At 39.2% G+C, this 21,727-nt stretch overlaps 2 protein-coding genes across 12 annotated transcripts in view; one reads left to right on the top strand and one right to left on the bottom strand.

The window, feature by feature from the left end:
- Nucleotides 1-5,251, top strand: part of LOC138736321 (protein NDNF-like) — a 40,731-nt gene extending 35,480 nt beyond the window's left edge. For all 4 annotated transcript variants that reach the window (XM_069885640.1, XM_069885637.1, XM_069885639.1 and 1 more), the window contains 2 exons: nt 618-2,340; nt 4,398-5,251. In XM_069885640.1, the coding sequence (XP_069741741.1) occupies nt 618-1,948 (1,331 nt within the window). In that variant the 3' untranslated portion in view covers nt 1,949-2,340; nt 4,398-5,251. The remainder of the gene's footprint in view (nt 1-617; nt 2,341-4,397) is intronic.
- LOC138736318 (protein transport protein Sec24C-like) overlaps nt 1-21,727 on the bottom strand; it is an 85,791-nt gene that overhangs the window by 20,041 nt on the left and 44,023 nt on the right. For 5 of the 8 annotated variants that reach the window (XM_069885621.1, XM_069885626.1, XM_069885622.1 and 2 more), the window contains 4 exons: nt 17,240-17,419; nt 13,786-13,977; nt 11,558-11,647; nt 4,939-6,131 (listed from right to left, as the gene is read on the bottom strand). In XM_069885621.1, coding sequence (XP_069741722.1) covers nt 5,991-6,131; nt 11,558-11,647; nt 13,786-13,977; nt 17,240-17,419 — 603 coding nt within the window. In that variant the 3' untranslated portion in view covers nt 4,939-5,990. Of the gene's footprint in view, nt 1-4,938; nt 6,132-9,146; nt 9,226-11,557; nt 11,648-13,785; nt 13,978-17,239; nt 17,420-21,727 lie in introns of those variants that run through there. The other 3 variants (XM_069885628.1, XM_069885625.1, XM_069885629.1) reach the window with 2 other exon arrangements.

The following is a 21,727-nucleotide window of genomic DNA, read 5'->3' as shown; positions in this document are numbered from 1 at the left end:
TAATAGACCATCCCATTTCTTGCCAAACAAAATAAGCCATCCCTTGAATCAGGAGGTTGTAAGTTCAAGGTCCACTCTGGAGAGTTGAGAAAAATCAAGGCAGGCATTGCAGTTCCAGCATTAAGAAAATGTGGCACTGTCAGGGATGCAGTTATTGATTAGCCAGGGCATCAAAGGTTATGGGGAGAAGGCCAGGCAGTGGGGCTACATGGGAAAATGGATCAGCTTATGATGAAATGGCAGAGCAGACTCGATGGGCTAAAGACCCAATTTCTGCTCCTTTGCCTGATGGATCAGTCATGAAACTGGGATCCCACCTTCCCACAAACCTCAGTTGACTATTAAGAACTTTCTTCAAACATGTGATGCAAAGATATTGAACATGATGGGAGGTGCGATAAATAATTTTGACAGTCAAGTAGCAGCCAGCTAGTTATTGAATCCATTCATTTTTAAGGTACTATAAAGACAAAACAAAAGTGGGCATTTTGGGTGACAGATTGTGACCCAAAATCTAAACAGGCAATCTCGCATTGCTCCAACTTTTATAGCCCCTTTATACTTTCACTAATCACAAGGAAGATCAACAGGTCTGAAGGACTTTCTCTGAATTTCAGGCAATCACCCCTCAGACAATCTGGAATGGAATCGTGTTACCAAGAGAGATCTTTTCAGCTACAAAGGGAACAGAGCACAGAATTATGTGAGAGCTTCATCACACTCAGGCCTCCACAAGCTGGAGCTCCTTTCAACTGAGAGCGACACCCAAATTAGAGTCTACCTGACAACCAAACCAGAGGATGAGCCTCCTTGCCCCGAGCTTCCATTTGACCCTCAAATCAATGTTGCCTCTGTCGGCCAGACGGCAGTGACCTTGGCCTGGAAGCCCAGCCCATCGGTGTTACAGGATGAGAATATTGACTATTGCCTATTGGTCAACCAGAAGCACAACTACCAAAGTCTGTGTGCTGCCCAAAACCAGGCAGAGCGCAGTAATGGCCTTTGGCCAGATCTGGCAGTGGTGTCCATCTACTCTGGGGGTCAGGAGATCCATCCTACCAGAATGGAAGATGCCCATCCTCTCAGCAGCCCAATCTCTGGGGACACAAAGATGGACATCACGCAACTCTGCATTGGCAACAGAAATATTTACTCAGTGTTGGATTTGCAACCCAACACACAATACTACTTTGATGTGTTTGCTGTTAATGCCATCACCAATACCAGTTCTGCCTATATTGGAACCTTTGCAAAAACATTACAATGGCCTGATCCAAATATTCTTGATCTGAAAGAAGGAATTATGATCCAAGTGTATGTCCAGAAAGACAGTCTGAAACTCTACAGCTTCAGGCCCAAGACTTGGCACAGAAAAGTGCAATTTACATTCCACTCATGCGGAAGAGTATACATTAGAATTGAGAGAAATGGCAAGGTTGTTGTGTCCGAAAGTACAGAAAACTTGAAGCATTTTCAGCTGAAAGGAAAAGCCAAAGCAAGATACGTCATTGGGATCAGATCCATGGGTCCCTTGGAGATCCTTATAAAGATTCTGGTGTCCACACGTCCCAATAAACCATTCTTTCCTCGCCTCCCAGACAGCCTAAAACTAAAATCCTTCAATAGGCTCAGAACCTGTGACTCTGTCACTATTGCTTGGTTGGGAACAAATGAATCAAACAGGTACTGCCTCTACAAAAGGGAGATGGAGAGAAAGCAGAGAGAAAGAAACAAAGACTGGTGCTTTGGCCCAGAGACACGGAGCGTCTCTGAGAAAGTGGGCTGCAGACATTTTCACAACACCAATGCTCAGCGTGCAGTGGCAGTGGAGCAAGTCACAGGGTTGAAGGCAGGAACCACCTATCTATTTGATGTCTATGTGGTTGGGCACAAGGGTCATTCTGTAAAATATCAAAGTAAAATCATAAAAACAAGGAAAGCCTGTTAAATTTACCCATCTTTGGGATAAACACTGCATGAGTGTCTTGAGGAAAACAAGCTGCAGTCAAATGATTCTCGTGGATCAAAAACTGTGACCAGATAGTCTGCAAGTGTGTGGGGACATAATAAAAATATTGCCAAATTACTAAGCTTCCTCCACATACACTTTTAAAGTTATTTAGTGGAAGTCCACACAGAAATTTTTCATTGGGCACATAACAAGAGAAATTCTTGAATTATTATTGTACCTTACCTTTCCTAACTCAGGATTTTCTAATGAAGTGTTTTCTGAAAAAATGTCAGACGAAACAGGATCAATTCTTGTGAGTAAGAGGTCTCCCCAGAGTTCATCGCATCTCCCAGCAATACAGAGTCAAGTTTGAGGGCCTACTGAACCAGGTGAACTGATGTAACACTGGCTTTTGCCCACCTTGGAAACTTGTGTGGCTGCTGATGTTAGAGGGGGAAATGTGGCTGACAGCGGACTTGGATTGAGCTGGGGGATTCAAAATGAAGTACTTAATATTTTTTTAGAAAATATAAATAGTGTGGAAGACATTTCACATATTCGTTAGGCTGGTGTTTTAACAAACCTGTTAAACATTCAAGAGTAATTGCAGAAAGGGGTAACCATGGAGTCCAAATTTTATTTAACAGCAACCTCGCTAGTGCCAGCCGACCTCCCAAATCCCACAGTTTTGCAGGCCTTCATCTCCCAGCTCAGATAGGCAGTTCAAAAAGTAGACAATATTGCCCAGTGATTCAAGTCTCTTCAATTATACATAACATTTGTGAATGTAACTAAGACTTTTATAATTCAGACTACAGATAAATTAGAATGTACTTAAGCATCTGTCCCATTACCTTTTCTCTACTGTCACAAAAATTAGTTAATCTTGCATTTACCCAATATCTTTTCAGGTTGTTGTAAAGCAGTTCACATCTGAAGTGATATCTTTTAATAAAGGCAAACAAGGTGATTATTTTGAACAGAATGCCAAAAACAAATCCATGCCATAGATTATCCTTTAACTCGAAGTCACCTATTTTAAATGCTTATCCTGTATTTCTCCCCCCAATGTAGTTACAGTTTAACTTCGATTATCCGTAATCAGATTCTCCAAAATCCTCATTTATCTTAAGTTTTTGGAGAAATATGATTTATTGAATAAATGAGGGTTTCAGAATTCCTCATTCATCCTAAAATCATTTTGACTCCCAAAAATATTGGATAAATGAGGATTATTTTAAACACTTAAAAAATTAAAACCCAGCATGCTCGTGTGCATGTCTGAGTCGCCATTTTGATTCCCACAGAGCACTCAAGAGTTTTGCGATGGCAGAGAGGTCTGCAGATAGCACTGTGATTGTGACTGAGTAGAATTTCAAATATTTGGTGATTTATCTCATCATATTTTGTTCAGATTGTTTTTTGGTGTGAAAGCTTAAAAAGCCTTCCCTTGAGATTTGTTGTTGTTTAAACAAGTGATCTACTGTTGCTTTTGGGCTGTTTTTAAAAGATTACCAGTTATCCGACATCGGCATGTCCCAACCATTTCGGATAATCGGAGTTGTACTGTACTCTGCTCCAGTGTGCTATTGTTTTAAGAAATCAGAAGACCATTTTTTACAATGTTGTCTCTCACAGTCAATGTGATATAGGACAAGAAAATCTTCACGATGGTAGCTGAAACTAAGTACATTGGCTTGAGGCTAATTCATTTCTGGGACAGAGTAACTGTTTTACAAACAGCAGCATTTCAAATGTAGCGTATCAAAACTCTTTGGGACTGCTTTTCAACAGCTTACAACACTCCAGCCAACTGTGAATCAATCTAGTTCCTTTAATCTGGGACATGGTTCCCACTCAGACTGGAAGGACTAATCACAGAGCTTTTGGCAGATTAAAAATACTAATGGATGATCCATTTCTCTTCCTCTCTCTAATAACTACAGCATCGCACATTTCCCCCTCCTAGGGATTCATCCCTGGAATTCCACGGCATTTACCCCTCACAGAAAGACTATTTTGCCCACGTTTGTGGCAAACTTTGTTCTGTACAAACCTCCTGTATCCCCTTGCTCAGATGATAGTAATCTAAATACACTCAAATTCTAGACCCAGTGATCTAGCATGTGTGTTTATGCTCTCATGTAGTTAAATATTTCACTGCAAGTGATTTTAAATGTCAATTGTAGCAAGTTAAATGTGTGATTAATAATAGCTGGAGTGTGAATAATTACGCTGAAATTACATGGTAAGCGATAAAGACAGTGATTAATTGTAGAAAATAAAGTCTGTTGGAGTGTGATGAAGTACAAATTCAGGCAATTGCAACCACTGCTGTTGGCTCAGCTCAATTCCCATTCAGAATTTAACAAGTCTCCAGTCAGACTTGCAAAACTGCAATTACCAACCTTCCAAAAATTCAGCGCCAATTTCTTTTGGCTTGCAGATGCAAATCTTCGAGAAACACAAAAGCTATACATGCTGGAAACCTGAGCAGAAAAAAAACTTGCTGGAGAAGCTCAGCAGGTCAGATAGCATCCATGGGTAGAAATGGTCGATGAATGTATCCGGTGCAGAATCTTGGAAGTGAGAAGGGATTGAAAAGAATAAACACTGCCCAACTGATTGTGAAAGACCATTTGTTTTAGTTTAGAAAGATAGTAACTTGGAAGTAGCAGCAGAGGATGATGAATCCAATTGCAGTAAAAGCAGTACCCGACTTCAATTTATTACACCTTTCATTATTGCAAAGGAACATATACGATCGGGCCATCATTTCAACATCATGAATCATAAAGGATTCAAATGTATACTTGGCACGTAGGACTCTGCTGTGAGGAATTGCAGTGCCGCAATTCTCTGAAATTATAGATCAGCCAGCAAAATGCCTGTATTCCTTTCAAGAATGCAGCCACAGACAAATCCCTCCAGTACAAGTAATTTGGTATGCTATTACGAAAACAGAAACCCAAGGCCGACCTGATGAGTCATTTGGAAAGAAATCTATTTATTGCATCAAAAATTAATGTCCCGTTTACAACAGCACATTGTATTTTTAATATATATATATATTTTTACAGCAGGCTGTGAGAGTCAGCGTGGTCAACCAATCTAATAAATAGGAATGAGAAAATAAAAGGAAAGTGGCTTTGGAAATGAATTGTGCCTTTAATCTTAAGATCACTACTGATTTTCAATGGACACGTGAACAAAGATGGACATCAACTCCGATCACAGTCTCGCAATCAAAATGAAGTTATGGTTAAAGGATTGAATTAAATCATCCTTTTTTTGCACTGATATGTTTGGTTGGGACTCGAATTCTGAAAGAGCACATTAAAGACGGTCATCAGTGACTTGGAATTAAGCACATTGAGAATTCCCACTAACTGTCCCTTTCTCTGATTAGTTTCTAAAATCTGAAACAAAAATACAGTAAATTTGCAAACAATTAAAAAATTCCCTCCCACAGCACCCATCATCCCCCACCAAAGGAATTTAATCAAAGGTTAAGCATTCACAAGTGAAAAGATAACAGGTTCATTCACAAATCTATTCACGTTTAAAGACCTAATTAACAGAATCAAGAAAAAAAGGCTGTTGTACAACATAAAATGATTACTATTGATGTATATAAAAATAATTTCCAGAAGTCAAACCATGTTAGCAAAGCCACAAACTGGATTTTGTTCAATTTATTGTCTTGAAATCTTGTGTATTAGAAGTTTTTCTTCCACACGTCCATCCACACAACACATTCCTTGCCACACCTCCTCATACACAAGGGACACAGTAATCCAAGTGTTGAAAAGATCTCTCTCATATAAGATTCTAAATCATATACATTATAATGTACTATTAATTCCTTACATTACATTCAGTATTAACAGGTTAGCCACATGCCCAAGTTGCTTCCATGACAGCTGCTAATTGACAGGACTTTGCTGACATTGAGCCCACTGAGGAGCAACAGTGACACACCTTGTTCAACGTAAACTGCTCCACCCAACCTTCTTAATTCCCACCCTGCTCCCTCAGATTAGCTGAGCAATTGCCGTATCTCCTTGTGCATATGGCACAAAAAGTCCACGTATGAGGCTCCCCCATTTGCACTTTTGTCTTCCATCAGGAAATGCTTGAAGAGTACCTCCATCTTGTCTTCTTGCTTCACTATCAAGAGCTGCAAGGAGTCAAGACACTGATGAAACACCATGCCTTGAACACAATTCATTCAGTAATGTAATGTAATAAAAGCCAATGAATTAAATTTGAAAGACAGCCACCATCATAAATACAGATTGCTGTGACAGAATATAGGTATGTTTTTGGGAGATAAATATAGATATGTTCTGTCACATTGCACAAAATCCCACATACAGTAAAATCTGACAGCCTCAAGAATCCGGCAAAAAATTTACAGAAAATAAATAGGTAAAAAACATGGAAGTTTAAAATTGGTGGCCCCCCAGCGGTCAGTTCATCAATCACACAACATGCAATCTCAAAAAAAACCCCAGAAAATTCAGATATCTGGCATCTACCAATCCCCTAAAGTGCTGGGTTTTTTTTAACTGAATGAAATAACTTGTTAGTTCTGCTTAATACTCAATGTTACTTGAGGCATGGAATTTCAAGATGATGACCTGCGGCACCCGCTTTCAAGTTTGTTTTGCCTCAGACCCAGGGGAGTGGTGAAAAGTCTTTTGGTGCCCCTCCATGGAAATTCCACTGGCCATCTGCCCCACCTGATGGCTCCATGCAGATTTAAATGACTTCTTTACCCAACGAAATGCTTTCATGGAAAAAGTTTTGAATTCTGTTGGTATTTCATTTCCAGTTTCAGGACAGGCCATTCAGCCCTTCAAGCCTGCTCTGCAATTCAATACAACCTTTCATTTTCTGTTTCTCCCCACAGCCCTTCATTTCCATTTCCATTTATATCCTAAAATATATGCCACAATTTCTGCTTCCATCATCATAACTTTTCCAGTTGTGAAAATTCTCCTCATTGCTAACTTATTTTTTACTACCTATACTGAGACTGTGACCCCTCTTCAGACCATTGGGGAACTGCATCTTCTCTGTCAAACCCTGTCAGAATGTTATGCATTTTAATGAGAACCTTTCTTATTCTTCTGGTGAATACAGGCCCAGTCAATCAAATCACTCTTCATTCAGAATTCCCACTTTTCCAGGAATCAGTGTGGTGAATCTTCACTGCCTTTGTTCTATGGAAAGTATATTCTTTCATTCGTAATCAGGCAAAAACTGAGCAATTCTCCAGATGTGGTCTCACCATTTAGAACCATAGAATGCCACTGCACAGAAAACAGGCCATTTGGCCCCTTTAGTCTGTGGCAACCATCACCTCTTTAGTCCCACTGACCTTCTCCCATTCCATAAACCCTCCAACCTCTACCATCTATGTACCTATCCAATTTATTCTTAAAACATGCGATCAAGCCCACATTCACCACATTAGATAGCAGCTCATTCCACACTCCCACCACTCTCTGAGTGAAGATCTTCCCACTAAACCTTTCCCCTTTCAGATTAAAATTATGACCTCTCATATTTATCTCCCCCAATCTGTGCAAAAAGCCTATTTGCATCCACTCCGTAAATACATCTCAACATCTTGTAAGCCTTGATCATATCTCCCCTCATACTTCTTTGCTCCAAGGAATAGTCCTAACCTGTTTAATCTTTCCCTGTAACTCAACTCCTGAAGACCTGGCAACATCCTAGTAAATCTTCTCTGCACTCTTTCAATCTTTCTTGTATCCTTCCTGGAGTTACCCACCCAGAATTCCACCCAATATTCCAAATTTGTCCTCACCAATATCTTAAACCAGTGGTTCTCAACCTTTTTTTTCCCCACTCACATACCACTAAGTAATCCCTATGCCATAGATGATCTGTGATTAGTAAAGGATTGCTTAAGATGGTATGTGGGTGGAAAGAAAAAGTTTGAAACCCACTGTTTTAATCGTACCTTATTGATTCATTATGTGCATGGTTTCATAAGGGGCCAATGACAATTTTTCTCAAGCAAAATATTTCAGTAACAATTGGGTCTCGAGCAGTGATTTTCAATCTTCCCCTCCCACTCACATATCACCTTCAGCAAATCCCTCACTAATTACAGAGCACTTATGTCGTAGGGATTACTTAAAGTGGTATGAGAGTGGTAAAAGGTTGAGCACCACTGTTTACACAACTTCAGTTATTCTCAATACTTTGATTTATAAAGGCTAAAATACCAAAAGCTTTCTTTACAACCCTGTCCACATGTGATGCCACCTTCAGAGAATAATATATTTGTATTCCCAGATATTTCTGTTCCTCCGCACTCCTCAGTGCCCTATCATTAACTGTACATCTCCTCCCTTGGTTTGCCCTTCCACGTCTGCATTAAACACCATCTGCCATTTTTTGGCCCATTCTCCTCGCTGGTCCAGATCCCTCTGCAAGCTTTGAAAATCTTCCTGCTGTCCACAACACCTCTTATAACCACATAACCATTTATGGAGTGGAAACATTATCTTTGTGTCATCAGCAAACATCCTGATCCAATCCACCACATTAAAATCCAGATCATTGATATAAACAACTAACAACAATGGTCCCATCGTGGATTCCTGAGGCACCCACTAGTCACAGGTCTCCAATCTGAGAAGCAACTATCCACTACCACCCTCTGTCTTCTCCCACACAGCCAATTTTGAATCCAATTTACCTCGTGTCTGAACCTTCTGAACTAACCTCTCATGTGGGACTTTGTCAAAGGCTTTACTAAAGTCCATGTAGACAATACTCATCTACCTTCTTGGTAACCTCAAAAAACTACAAGATTCCTTAAACATGACCTACCACACACAAAGCCATGCTGACTGTCCTTAATCAGCCCATGACTTTCCAAATACCTATATATCCTGTCTTTCAGAACTCCCTGCAACAATTTACCCACCACTGACATCAGAATCAGCGGCCTGTAATCACCTGGTTTATTTTTGGAACCCTTTTTAAACAATAGGACAGCATGAGCTACATTCCAATCCTTTGGCACCTAACCTGTGGCCAAGAATATTTTGAATACATCAACCAGGGACCCTGAACTTTCTACACTGGTTTCCCTCAAGGTCTGAAGGAATATCATATCCGGCCCAGGTGATTTATCTACCTTTATTCACCTCTTCCTCCTTAATCGCCATCTGTCCCATGACTCTTCTGTTTCCCTTCCTTATGCGCTATGCCAATTTCCTGAGTAAATACTGATGCAAAAAAAAAGTTTTAAGATCTCCCCCATTATGCGAGGCTCCACACATAGTTGACCACTCTGCTCAGCTAGGGGACCAATTTTCTCCCTTACTATTCTTTTACTCTTATTTAAAATACTGGAGCTCTGCCCCATGCTAGACATGTCGGGGCCAACAGTCTTTCCAGAAGCTATGGAGAGTGCCCAAGAGACTTCACTAATAGATTGTTGTTTACAAAAAGGCAACAGATGAAAGAAGTTGTCAGAGCCATCTTCTGTCTGGAGTGGAACTTGCTGTTCTAGGAGGGTCATGAAGTTTTGCAAGCAGAGAGAGAGAGAGAGAGAGAGAGAGAGAGAGAGAGAGAGAGAGAGAGAGAGAGAGAGAGAGAGAGAGAAAACTTGGTATAACAGTTCTGAAGTAGCTTTTGGCAAGCTGGCAGGCTTATTGAAAACTCCATTTTGAAGACGGATTGTGAGTTCTGAGTTCAGCCTATTGAAAACCCTTGTAGTCCTTACAAGAGGAAATGGCTGGCAAGAAGGGAAACAAGGGAAATAAGAGGAACTCTGTGGTGACCTGGAAGAAGAGGTTATTATTTGGAAAACCCTTGATGGGGGAAGTTTCTTTGGCAAGACACTGATCGGAGGGAATTAGTTTGTGTGTGTCCAACGAGCAACAAATCTCTCTGAAACCAACAAGAACCTTGGTGAACAGTAAACGTTTTCCTTTAAGCACCAGAGCCTGATGAAAATTCATAAATGTTAAATTCTGTGCACAGTATAAGAATTGCCTGATACCAGTGAACTTGGAGGAGTGAGAAGTGAGATTGGACTGTGAATCAAAGAACTTTTCTGAACATATACACTTGCGCTTAGAATTAGAAGTTGGTTGTTAGATTAAGTTTATAGTAATAAGTTAAAGTTTGATCCTGTTTTTATGTTTAAAGAAAATTAAAAGCAACTTTTGTTTAAGTAACTATTTGTCTTGGTGAATTTCTATTGCTGCTAGGTTTTGGGATCCTCTGGATTCAACAAATTACTTGCATAATAGTAGCTAAAACATGGTCAATGTATAGTTTGCCTACTGCTTGCTACACTTCCACATTAGTTTTGTGACCGGTGCACAAGAAGAGACCCTTTTGTACATCAGTTTCCACATATCACCATTTAAATACTCTTTTCCCTACCAAAATACCTAACTACATTTATCCACGTTATATTGTGCCTGCCTTGTATTCGCCTTCTCACTCACTTTGAAGTTTGTGCGTGGTCCTCAAAATCTTTCATTCCACTTTTTTTTTGGCAAATCTGAAAGTTTTAACTTATGTCCTGCTCCCTCGTCTAATAAGGATTCAAATCCATGAATGTATAGTAACTCCAATTCCATGCATTTTAATTCTGCATACCAACTTGAGACTTCAAAAGCCTCCTTTAAACCCAAATTGACTCCTTTCATGCTTCTCCCTCAACTGTTCTACCAATTAGTGTAAAAAATACGATTTCCCCTACATAAATCAATGCTTTTTCTAATCCTGTCTACATTTTAAAATGACTATTAACATATCCTTAAAAAAGATATTCTAATTTTCCCCACTTCCTTTCATTTACTCCCCATTTTCTCTCTCCTATAGATAGTAGAATTACATTTGCTACCCTTGAACCCGCAACCACAGAATCAATAGGATTTTGGAGGATGACCACTTCTGATATTCTAATACCCAGCCACGAGGAACATGCAGTCATGAATTTCTCTACAACTTCTTTTTACTGATACCAATTTTATTTATTTTCATTGGTCTCTTGGTTCTGGGAAGGTTTTTGCACCTTTTCCATGAAGACAGAACCAAAGTATTGGTTTAACTGGTTTCTTCGTTTCCCATTTTAAAATCTGTTTCTGAACCCAAATTTGTAATTTTATTTATACATTTTTCAAGAAATGTTTACATTTCATTTTAATATTCCTTGACCATTTATTCTCATGCTCTTTTGTTCTAAAATCCCTGGACCTGTTTTGCTGAATTGTAGTAAAACAAATTGCAGCAGACACCATAAATGAAGTTAAAACACAATGCTGGAGAAACTCAGGAGGTCAAACAGAGTACTTTTATAGCAAAGATAAAGATACATAAGCAACGTTTTGGGCTTGAACCCTTCTCCCAAGTTATGTATCTTTATCTTTGCTATATAAACCAGCTGAGTTTCTCTAGCATTGTTTTTGCTGAGTTGTAAACTGCTCCCAATCCACAAGTTTGCTTACCTTTTCTGGCAAATTTATATAGGTTTCCCCTTTTTCTCACCACAGTACCCAAAGTTCTATAGCAAATATGCATTGCTGTATTTGTTAATCTTACCTTCATAAACCTGGGTCTCTGAGCACGAATTATATCAACCATGGAACGCAATTTTTTGGAATATGGATTATCTAACTGTGGCAGAGCAGCCTGAAAATGAAATAAAAGTCAAATCAGACAACTCTGCATCCTGTTTATGTGCAATGGGAGCTAACAATGAACTGAATGTATTATGAGGGGGGTAGGATTAGTGCGATGCTATTGCAGTGCTAGTGACCCAAGTTCGAATCCAGCGCTGTATGTAAGGAGTTTGTATGCTCTCCCCGTGACCTTCATGGGTTTTTCTCCAGGCGCCCCAGTTTGTTTTGGGATGGCACGGTTGGCGTAGCTTTTAGAGCAATGCCTTTACAGCACCAGCTATCGGGATGGGGGTTCAAATCCCAAGCTGTCTGTAAGGAGATGGTACATTCTCCTCGTGTCTGCGTGGGCTTTCCTCGGAGGCTCTGGTTTCCTCCGGTTGTAGATTAATTGGGTGTAAATTTGGCAGCACAGGCTTGTGAGCCAAAATGTTGTTACCTTGCTGTATATTGAAATTTAAATTTAGAAATTCATGAACTATAATAACTTGTCACAAGTTGTACTCTTTATGCATTTACTTTAATTAAAACACATATAAAGTAAACTTTTCAGGAACCAATTTCATCAATAGAATGCTTGGAGCTACCTGTTATACTGTGAAATCGACTCATTCCCAATAGTTACAATGTGAAGCAGTTTCAATTACACTGGACAACCAACATTTTGCTTCCTGACACTTTGGGGTGTATTTTATGGATTTTGGGCTGCAGATCACAAAATCGCTTTAAAATGTTCCTATCACGTACTGTTTTTTAGATGCAGGTATAACCTATTTTTGTAATTGTCGTATTTTAAGTCTACTTCAAGCATACAAAACCATGAAGTGCAAAACATTACTGAAAATTCATGTTCTGTATTTGACTTCTTCCCTGCTGATCTTGGTGTAGTCAGTGACAAACTGACTGAAAGGTTTCACCAGGACATTGCGACTACAGGACAAGTGGTATCAGGGCAACTGGAATCCATCAATGCTGGCCAACTATTGTTAGACACTGATATGAGAGGCATCAGATTCTGAGTACAAACGAAAATGAGTGACAAATATTTTAGGTCAGCTGAACTAAGGCAATGTGTCAGCATCACTGTGCAATTAAAAATGCCAAATTCAATAAAAGTTACTTTAATATTTCTCCGAATTCCTATGTGAGACAGCAAATATGAAATTATCTTTGTGTACAGCTTGAGTTTTTCTATCATAATTCACAATTTTTTTGTCAGGAAGCAAACCTTTTGAAAAAAATTAATAAATTAAGAGTCAAGACCTGTGCCCAGTTCAGCTTTTTCCACTCCAAGTTAAAAAAGTGCTTCTGGAAACATTTGAATGTTGATTCAGATGCAACCTGTGAAACTTTATCAGAATGTTTCTCAAACATCTATCATTTAATTTTTAAAATTTCATTATTTTAGAGCTTATTTAAGAATATCAAGGGATGGTGATTGGCCAGAAGATTGGTCCAGTAGCAAAAGGCTTAAAAAAAACATAACAGAGAAAATTAATTTTGTCAGCATTTATACACAAAATCAAAATAAATAAAAGTTCCTAAAGCCAGGCAAATTAAATTAGAATTAAAATTAAAATATGAAAGTGCAGGCACTGCAATTGAAGTAAAAACACAAAGCTAGAGAAATTCAGCAATTGAATGCAATCTTCCAATCCGCAGCAAGTTCAAATGAAGGGATGCTGATCTGTAAAACTCGGGTACGGATTTATATATATTAGAAGGGCTTTTATCTTAAGTTAAAATCTTCTCTGGGTGCCGCGGTTAGCATGATGCTGTTATAGCCCCAGCGTCTGGGGTTTAAATCTCATAATGTCTGTAACAAGTTTGTATGTTCTCCCTGCATCTGCTTGGGTTTTCCCTGGATACTATGGTTTCCTCTGACCTTCCAAAAAGTAGGGTTGGGTTTAAATGGCTGGAATGTTTCTACCATGATGTTAGTTTAAAAAAAAATTTTAAAGCTACAGCTAAATAAGATTTGGATCTCTGCTTTCAACCTTCAAGCAGAACAAAGAATAAATTGCTACTCATGTCCAAGTCACTAAATGTTGTGCACAGTTACTTCTGATTCATAATTGAAAATCTTTGGGGTTAATCAAAACTCTGATCAACTTCTGACGAAAGAAAGATTGACATTTTTCAGAAACTCACCATTCCAGAGTCAATCTGGCCAAACGATTGGACATTAAAGATGCTCTGGATGAGGTCATGTTGGGTATTCATTCCCACCCATATGAAGAGATTCAAACCATTCTCCAGCAAGTAGATGCCACCCTTTGATAATCGTTCCTCTGAGCAACGAATGGCCACTGGAAAATCATCAGTATCAATTTCCATTTTATGCTAGAGAGAGAGAGAAGAAGAAGAAGAAGAAAAAGAAGAAGAATTCTGTCACAATACAAGGCAAAGCAACGATGCAACTGGAGAAAAATACATTATGTTGGTAATGCAGGTACATAATCTTTTATCCAAAACCCTTGGGACACTTTCTTGGAATTTTTCAGATTATAGAACAATAGCAACGACGGTACATTAAGTAATTGGGCTGATTTCAGATTTGCGCAAAACAAAGACACACTCCACTCCAACTACAAGGGTCTCTGGGCAGAGGGAGGTGTTGAACAACTCCTTGCAGCTTGGCCAATCGGCCCCAGCTTGAAACTGCACCAAAAGCCGGACTGGCTGCTCCTTTCGTGCCGTGATTACCACAGCTCCACGTGCTGCTGCATGCAATGGTTTGAACAGATGCTTGCTGCTTTGGGGTGGGGGGGGCTAATTTTTCTCCAAAACAGAGCTATTGCTTCACCCTACAGGGTACACATGATACTTAAAATTGTGCTCAAGTCTCAGGACCAATGCTATTATTTTGCATACATACTGGAAACCTGATTTTGCACTAAATTAAACCCAATATTTGCTGTGACTGAATTTAAAGAGGAAAAAAAATAAAATGCCAAAAATACATTGGAGGGCAATCTGCACATGAAAAGAGCAAGTACATAATCTATATTTTTAAAAAATAACAAAGATCTTTGTCATACCAAGATCAATTGACCATAACCCTGCAATAATTAACTCAGAAATAAAAATGGAAAATGCCAGAAACTCAGTTGTTGCTGAAGCACATCTGGAAAGAAATAGGTAACACATTTATTGACTACAATCAGTGTCTACAGTCTTTGTTTCATTCCAGGTAACACATTGGGCTTGGAAGAGGGTCAAAACTGAAAACAAACTTTTTCTTCTAACCCCACAGAGAGTGCAACCTGTGAAACTTTATCAGAATGTTTCTCAAACATCTATCATTTTTTTTTTAATTTTCATTATTTTAGAGCTTATTTAAGAATATCAAGGGATGGTGATTGGCCAGAAGATTGGGAAGTATCAAGGATCCAGTAGCAAAAGGCTTTAAAAAAAAGAGAAAATTAATTTTATCAGAATTTATACACAAAATCAAAATAAATAAAAGTTCCTAAAGCCAGACAAATTAAATTAGAATTAAAATATGAAAGTGCAGGCACTGCAATTGAAGTAAAAACACAAAGCTAGAGAAACTCAACAGGTCAACCAGTGTTCTTTATGTAGCAAAGATAATGATACATAACCAACGTTTCGAGCCTGAACCCTTCATCAAGTATGAGAGCAAAATGTAGGCAGGCCCCCGAACAAAAATGTCAAATCAATTTTTTTTGCTATCTTCACCAAGGAGGGCTTCTCAAATATCCATTAAAAAAACAAGGAAGGAAGAATCCCAATCACAAGGAATACAGGACGAGTCAAACTCACAGGGCTAAAAGCAAACAAATAGCTGGGGTCAATGACACACACCCGGGGATTCAAAGGATGTGACTGAAGATTCAACTGGCTCACATTTTTCAAAACTTTCTAAACTCCAAGACAATAGATTGTAACAGAGCCAGTGACTCCCCTGTTCAGAAAGGAAGAAAGATAGAGGTAGGGAAATGTAAGCAGTCAAAACATTCATTGTTGGCCAGGTGTCAAAGTGGAAATAACTGTATTTGGGTTTTCAAAGCGACTGATCAAATCAATATGATATATGGGCGACACCGTTGGCATAGCGAACACCTTTACAATGCCAGCTATCAGGACCAGGGTTCAAATCCAATACTGTCTGTAAGGAGTTTGTACATTCTCCCTGTGCCTCCGTGGGTTTTCCATGGGGCATCTGGTTTCCTCCCACTGTTCGAACTGTACCGGGGAGTATAGGTTAATTGGTTGTAAATTGGGCGGCACAGACTTGTGGGTCAAAATGGCCTGTTATTGTGCTGTATGTCTAAATTAAATTTGAAATTAAATGAAAGGTAAATCATGTTTGACAAATTTGCTTGAATTGTTTGAGGGAGAGTTGATAAATGAGAATTTTTTAGATTTCCAAAAGGCATTTAAGATGCCATACAAGAGATCATACATACATTGAAAACCAAAGGTAGAAATATGTTAACATGGATTTAAATCTGACATTGAAGATAGAGTTGAAATAAATGGGTCCTTTGCATGCTGATGGGATGCAATGTGTGCAGTACCTGGGATTAGTTCTTGGCCCTCCTCAATTATTGACATTCACCACCTAGAAGAGAGCGCAAAATGCAAGGTGTCCAAGTTTGCAGCTGGTATGAAAATAGGTGAAAAGGTTTGTTGTGAGGAGGTCCTTGTGACTGCAATGGGACTTGCATTGAGGGAATGGATAAAAAGCTGGCAAATAGAGACTAAAAATAGGGCAATGCTCGTTCAAGTATTTCACTTAGTCGAATCAAAAGCTGGATCATTTAAAATGAGAGGTTGCCAATAATTTAGTCCAAAGGGGTCTACGAATTTCAGTGTATGAATTGCAAAAGTTAACAAGCAGGTTTAATACTGAAGATTGTGAAGCTGACGAATAGAGGGATTTTGTCACAGTTCGTGAAGCTACACCTGGAATACTGTACACACTTTCAGTTACTTTAATTAAAAAACAAAATATCATAGTAATGGAGGCAATCCAAAGGCGAAGCCCCAGGCTAATTCTGGGATGAAGGGGTTGTCCTATCAAGACGGGATGCACTTTGAAAAATTTTGTGGTACTCCCCAAACAAGGGGACATAGCTACAAAATAAGGGGTTGTTCCTTTAAAACAGATGTGTGGAAATTCCTCCTGTCAGAGGGCGGCGAATGTCTGGAATTTTTTGCCCAAGGGTGAAGTCCAGTGCACTGGATACATTTAATGTGGAGATAGATGAATATTTGAAAGATTTAGAGTCGAAGGTTATGAGGAATTGGCTGAGTTTAAGCCAGCAGTACAGATCAACCACTATAATTTTAAATGGCAGGACAGATGGAGGGGCCTGCTGGTTTATCTCCTGCTCCTATTTAGTGCAGATCCACATAACTTGTATATTCAAATTTAATTCAGCCACTCTATTATACGCCCTTTCAAATGCACACATCTTTAGGTTTTAAATGGCAGTTTCCAAATTTTTAATGTTTAAAAGAGCCTAGAAAATAGAAATAAAGCTTATTGGTGAAGCTTTCAGCTCTTCATTCCAGCATATACTCATAGATGAACTTCCAGATTTATTCTACATTAATTGAATTAGTTGTTACTTACCACAGGTAAAAGCCTAGGGTAGAAGAACACATTAGTTTCTGACACATCCATGCTTGCAACAAGCTGGCGGATGTAAGCCCGGTCATCAGTAGAAACTTCAGCTCCAGGTTGCAGAACATCACTCTTCAATACACAGTTCAGGTAGACTGGCAGTAGCTTCATGCACTCTGGTAAAATCAGCTGGAAGAAAGGGGAAAGATGGAGTGAAAAGGCCGGATGTGGGCTCAGTAATTTGACGTGATGAGCAGGTCAAGGAAAAATACTATCTGGTCTGAGAGGCTCCATGCGTAAGAATATGATGGACTCTTAAACAGGTGACTGAGCCATTCAGTTAAAGGATAATTTGGGATGAGAAGTCATTTTCCAGCAACACTAATTACCAAAACATGTTTTTAAAATCGTGAACAAGTTTTGTATTATAGGTGAATGAGGCTTCACATGTATCGATTGACTATTTCTGACCAAGTCACCATCAGTAAGACAGTAACATGAGGATGAAAATATACAGCACAAAATAAACGTGTGAATTTTTAGAATTATCCATGAGGGAGTTCAGGTTCGGACATTTAATTAGTTGAATACAAAACCACTAAAAATCTTGAGGCTTCATATTTTTCTTCAAATATTTTTCTCCCAATTGCAGTTTTAACATATCAAGGTATCCCCAGTGACACGTCTGGCAAAGTTCTAGCATTAGCCTCTTTTCCACTGGTATCCCAGTTAATTGGCTGTGCAATGTCCCAAGACAGGAAGCTCTTTGCGACGTTTCCATTGGGCCTCCCTTAACTGGGACACTAATTGCTTTTCCATTTAACACAATCATCCCTGGGGATCAGAATGTTCCCCCTTCAACTGGAAACAGGTGACTTTCTGCTGTCCCTTTTCCATCAGTATGCCATCATCAACAAACACAGGAGATAGGAGTAGAGGTGGTTAATCCCCAGCGTTTAATGACATAATTTTACGCCAATGTTCGGACAATGTTCTTTTTCCACTGGACTCTATCCCAGTAAATTCCCAGTTAATTCCTGGGACAGGGTACCAGTACAAAAGGAGCTATTGTCTTTGTCCTACCTGCCACACTGACAGGTTCAGAAGGTTGCATCAGGATTTCCAGGCAGGGAACAAAGCACATTTCTCTTCACCCCCATCTGAGTAATGCCAAAACAAGTTAAACCTGCTGCTAGTACATGTATGCAAACACAGAAAACTTTCACAAATAAAAATCTTCTTCAAAGAGGAAAATGAGAGAGGGAAAATCACCTACAAATTTGTCAACAATTTATTTGCAAAAGAATTACTTGCAAAATACAGGGTTTAACTCGGGTTTAAACCAAATGGAAAATGTAGACAATATTTGCTACAATGATAAGTTCAGAGTTTTGTCCAATATGTTCCATAATGTCGTGTCATCAAAACTTTGACACTCATGCCAGGTGCTTGTCATTTCAACAGCACACGGTAATCTGACACAAACACTGAAGAACAACCCATTAATATAATCAAATTGTGTTTAATTATATTAACCATCTTAAAGCTAGAAGACTCGAGCCATTTCCACTGCTGAGGCCATCTCTGGATTACAAATGTCCAATTTAAGAACTAGTTTCCTCTCTCCATTTTCAGTAATAGCTCTTTACAAGTCTAATGTGCTTTTGGTGCCATTTACTACAACATTGAAGTATGTTTACTATATCTAGTGACTTGTGTACTTTCTGACAAAATCCACAATAAGCATTGGTAAAAATGGAACCTGTTAGTTATCCAGGGCTGACCTAGATGAAGAAAACTTGGATTTCACCTCCTCAGATCTCAGAGAAAGAAATTTTTAGGGACCATGGGGAAAAAAAAACCTACCATATATTGTCCATATCTGGATGCTGGAAATTCTGGATACAGATCCTCAAAGGGGATGATATGCAGCCTTCATTATGAGGTGGGCATCACCAAGAATCCATACTGAATTAAATTTAAAAGGCCAGCATAGGATACTTTGAACAGTTCCAACAATAGAGGAGTGACAGAATCAGCTTGGTGCTGTCTTGAGTGTCCATTGACAGATTTCCATTAGTGCACACAGGTGGCAGTGTCAGTCACATTTCGACCTCATGATACCAGACCCAATCGTTCCACTTATGCAACTGCCCCCCCCCCCACCAAAGAATAAATACGACAGATGGAAAGGATAGCCAAGAATAAGCGTGCCAAATATGACTGCTATTTTACAAGCGATACAAACAAATGTTAATGGACATCAGCTAAGCACCTAAACAGATTTAAACCCTTCAATCAAAAAAAAAACATTTCAAAGAACATGGTGCCTTTTTTTTTCCTTTAGCTCCCTTCTTTTAAACTTCACTTAAACTTGTTCGGCAACAGAATTGACATGCAACTTTAAATATTTCAATGTGCTGTGTGATGAATTTTTTTTTTAATTGAAAGCTCTTAATGCAGAAAATCTGGTAGCAAATTTGTACCCAGAAAAGGGTGGCATGGTTAGCACAACGCTGTTACAGCCCTAGTGATCAGGGTTTGAATTCAGCAGTGAACATAATTTATAAGTTCTCCCGTATCTGCATGGGTTTCCTCCCACCCTTCAAAACTTAAGGGGGTTGTAGCTTAATTGAGCGGCATGAGCTCATGGACCAGAAGAGCCTTTTACCATGCTGAGTATCTAAATTTAACTTTTTTTTTAAAAACTCCTGAAGAATAACTGAATAAATGAACATTTCTTTTGCTAACAGTTGGGAGATAAAACAATAAGCTTCCCAAGCAAACATAATTTCAGACTCAAAGTAAGAGCTTCCCTATAGCATTACTGAATATTTCTGAACAACATAACTAAGCATTTTGACAGGTGGTAGTGCACATGGCAAATCAACTTCAACATTCATAAAGGAGCATTACTTCTGCTGTTTATTGGCAATGCATTCAAAAATATCTTGGCTTCTCAGGTATCAACATACTCAAGCGTTGCATAAAGTAATGGTTAATCGTATTTCATTTACTAATTGATTTTGAAACAGCTTCAGCAAGTTATCCCTATACGAGTTGAACACAAGTAATTGATTTCAGGATTCTTGAACACAAGGTAAATGTTCAACCATCCCAAGGGTCAGCCCAACATCACTAAATCTTCAGGAACCAGATGTATTTAAACACTAGACTGATTTCCAATGTTCTCGTTTCACATTTCATTAATATTTTCTTTTCCAAAAGAAAGATATTACAATTGATTAAATTTTTTTAAATTTAATTTTTAGTTTTTGAAAACTAATTGCTGAATTTTCCTCACCGCACACAATAGGTATTACTCAGTCCAGAATTGATTAGATCTCACGTCGACAACACATTTATCAGCACGAATAGAGGGCTGTTTTATGAAAGCCTTTTTCCTCAACCTGCAAAGATGTTGTTAACCTTCCAATTTCTTCCAGTTTTACCGTGCTTCTTTTAAAGTAGCTGATTGGTGTTCAAATTTGCTTCAACCAACAATATTTGATGTGACCTCCTAAATTCAGGGCACAAAAAAATGGCAGCGCTGCCAGAGAGAGCTGTTGCAAAGGCAGCGCTGCCACGGGTGCAGACCCACGGAGAGTGGAGAAGCAGTGCTGCTGCAGGGTCCAACCGCCCTGTCCTACTGCCATACCTTTGAAATGGCCTGTTAATGGAGTTTTATTGAACATTTCCGTGATGCCCAAGATGGTGGCAGACTCCAGGGAAGCAGAGGACAGGCACAGGGCACGAGAGGTTTGAGAAGGAGAAGCAGAGGAGACAACCCACAGGAGGGTGACCAATGAGGGGTTCTGCAGCTGAAGGACACACGGGCAGCAGGCTGTTGGCAACTCAAGGAGCAGAACCCGCACAGGCTGCGGGGTGTTGGGAGACTGCGGTGGAGGGATTCACACCAGGCAGTGGACTGCTGGAGATTGGCTCAAGGGATACCAGGTATCAGAACAGAGATACATGAGGATATCAAGGGTGTTGAAGGCTTCCTGATCATGTCAGAGGTTCGAATTAGTTTGGACTGGACTCTGCGAGCTGCAGCAGCGCTGGAGGAAATCCACGGACACACAGGACACTCTTGAGCTGAATGTAAGAGGAGCTTCATGAAATTTCTGCTGATGGTAAATCTGTCTGCCTTTTGGCAGACAAAAGTAAAAAGTGTAATTTTGCTTGACAATAAACAAATCTTAAATCATGTAAGTTTTGTTTTGCGTTAGCAAGCCAAAGTCTTGGATACCAAATTTTAATCCTCCTTCCCCTTCTCCCCCACCCCCCCAAAAAAACAAAGGAAATTAAATTGTTACTTAAATAAGTCTGGAATGAGGGGATCAATACCATGAAACTATAGGACAGCTATAAAATCATTTAGTTCAGTTATATCGTTTACAGTTCAATATTTCTTCTTTATCAAAATGGGTTGACAAGGCATTCAAGGATATGAAGGATGGCTGATAAAACTTGTTAATAATGCTGACTTCCTGT

This window comes from Narcine bancroftii, chromosome 6, assembly GCF_036971445.1.
Source record: "Narcine bancroftii isolate sNarBan1 chromosome 6, sNarBan1.hap1, whole genome shotgun sequence".
Lineage (NCBI taxonomy): Eukaryota > Metazoa > Chordata > Chondrichthyes > Torpediniformes > Narcinidae > Narcine > Narcine bancroftii.
The sequence above is the reverse complement of the archived record's forward strand: the minus strand, read 5'-3'. Positions and strand labels throughout refer to the sequence as shown.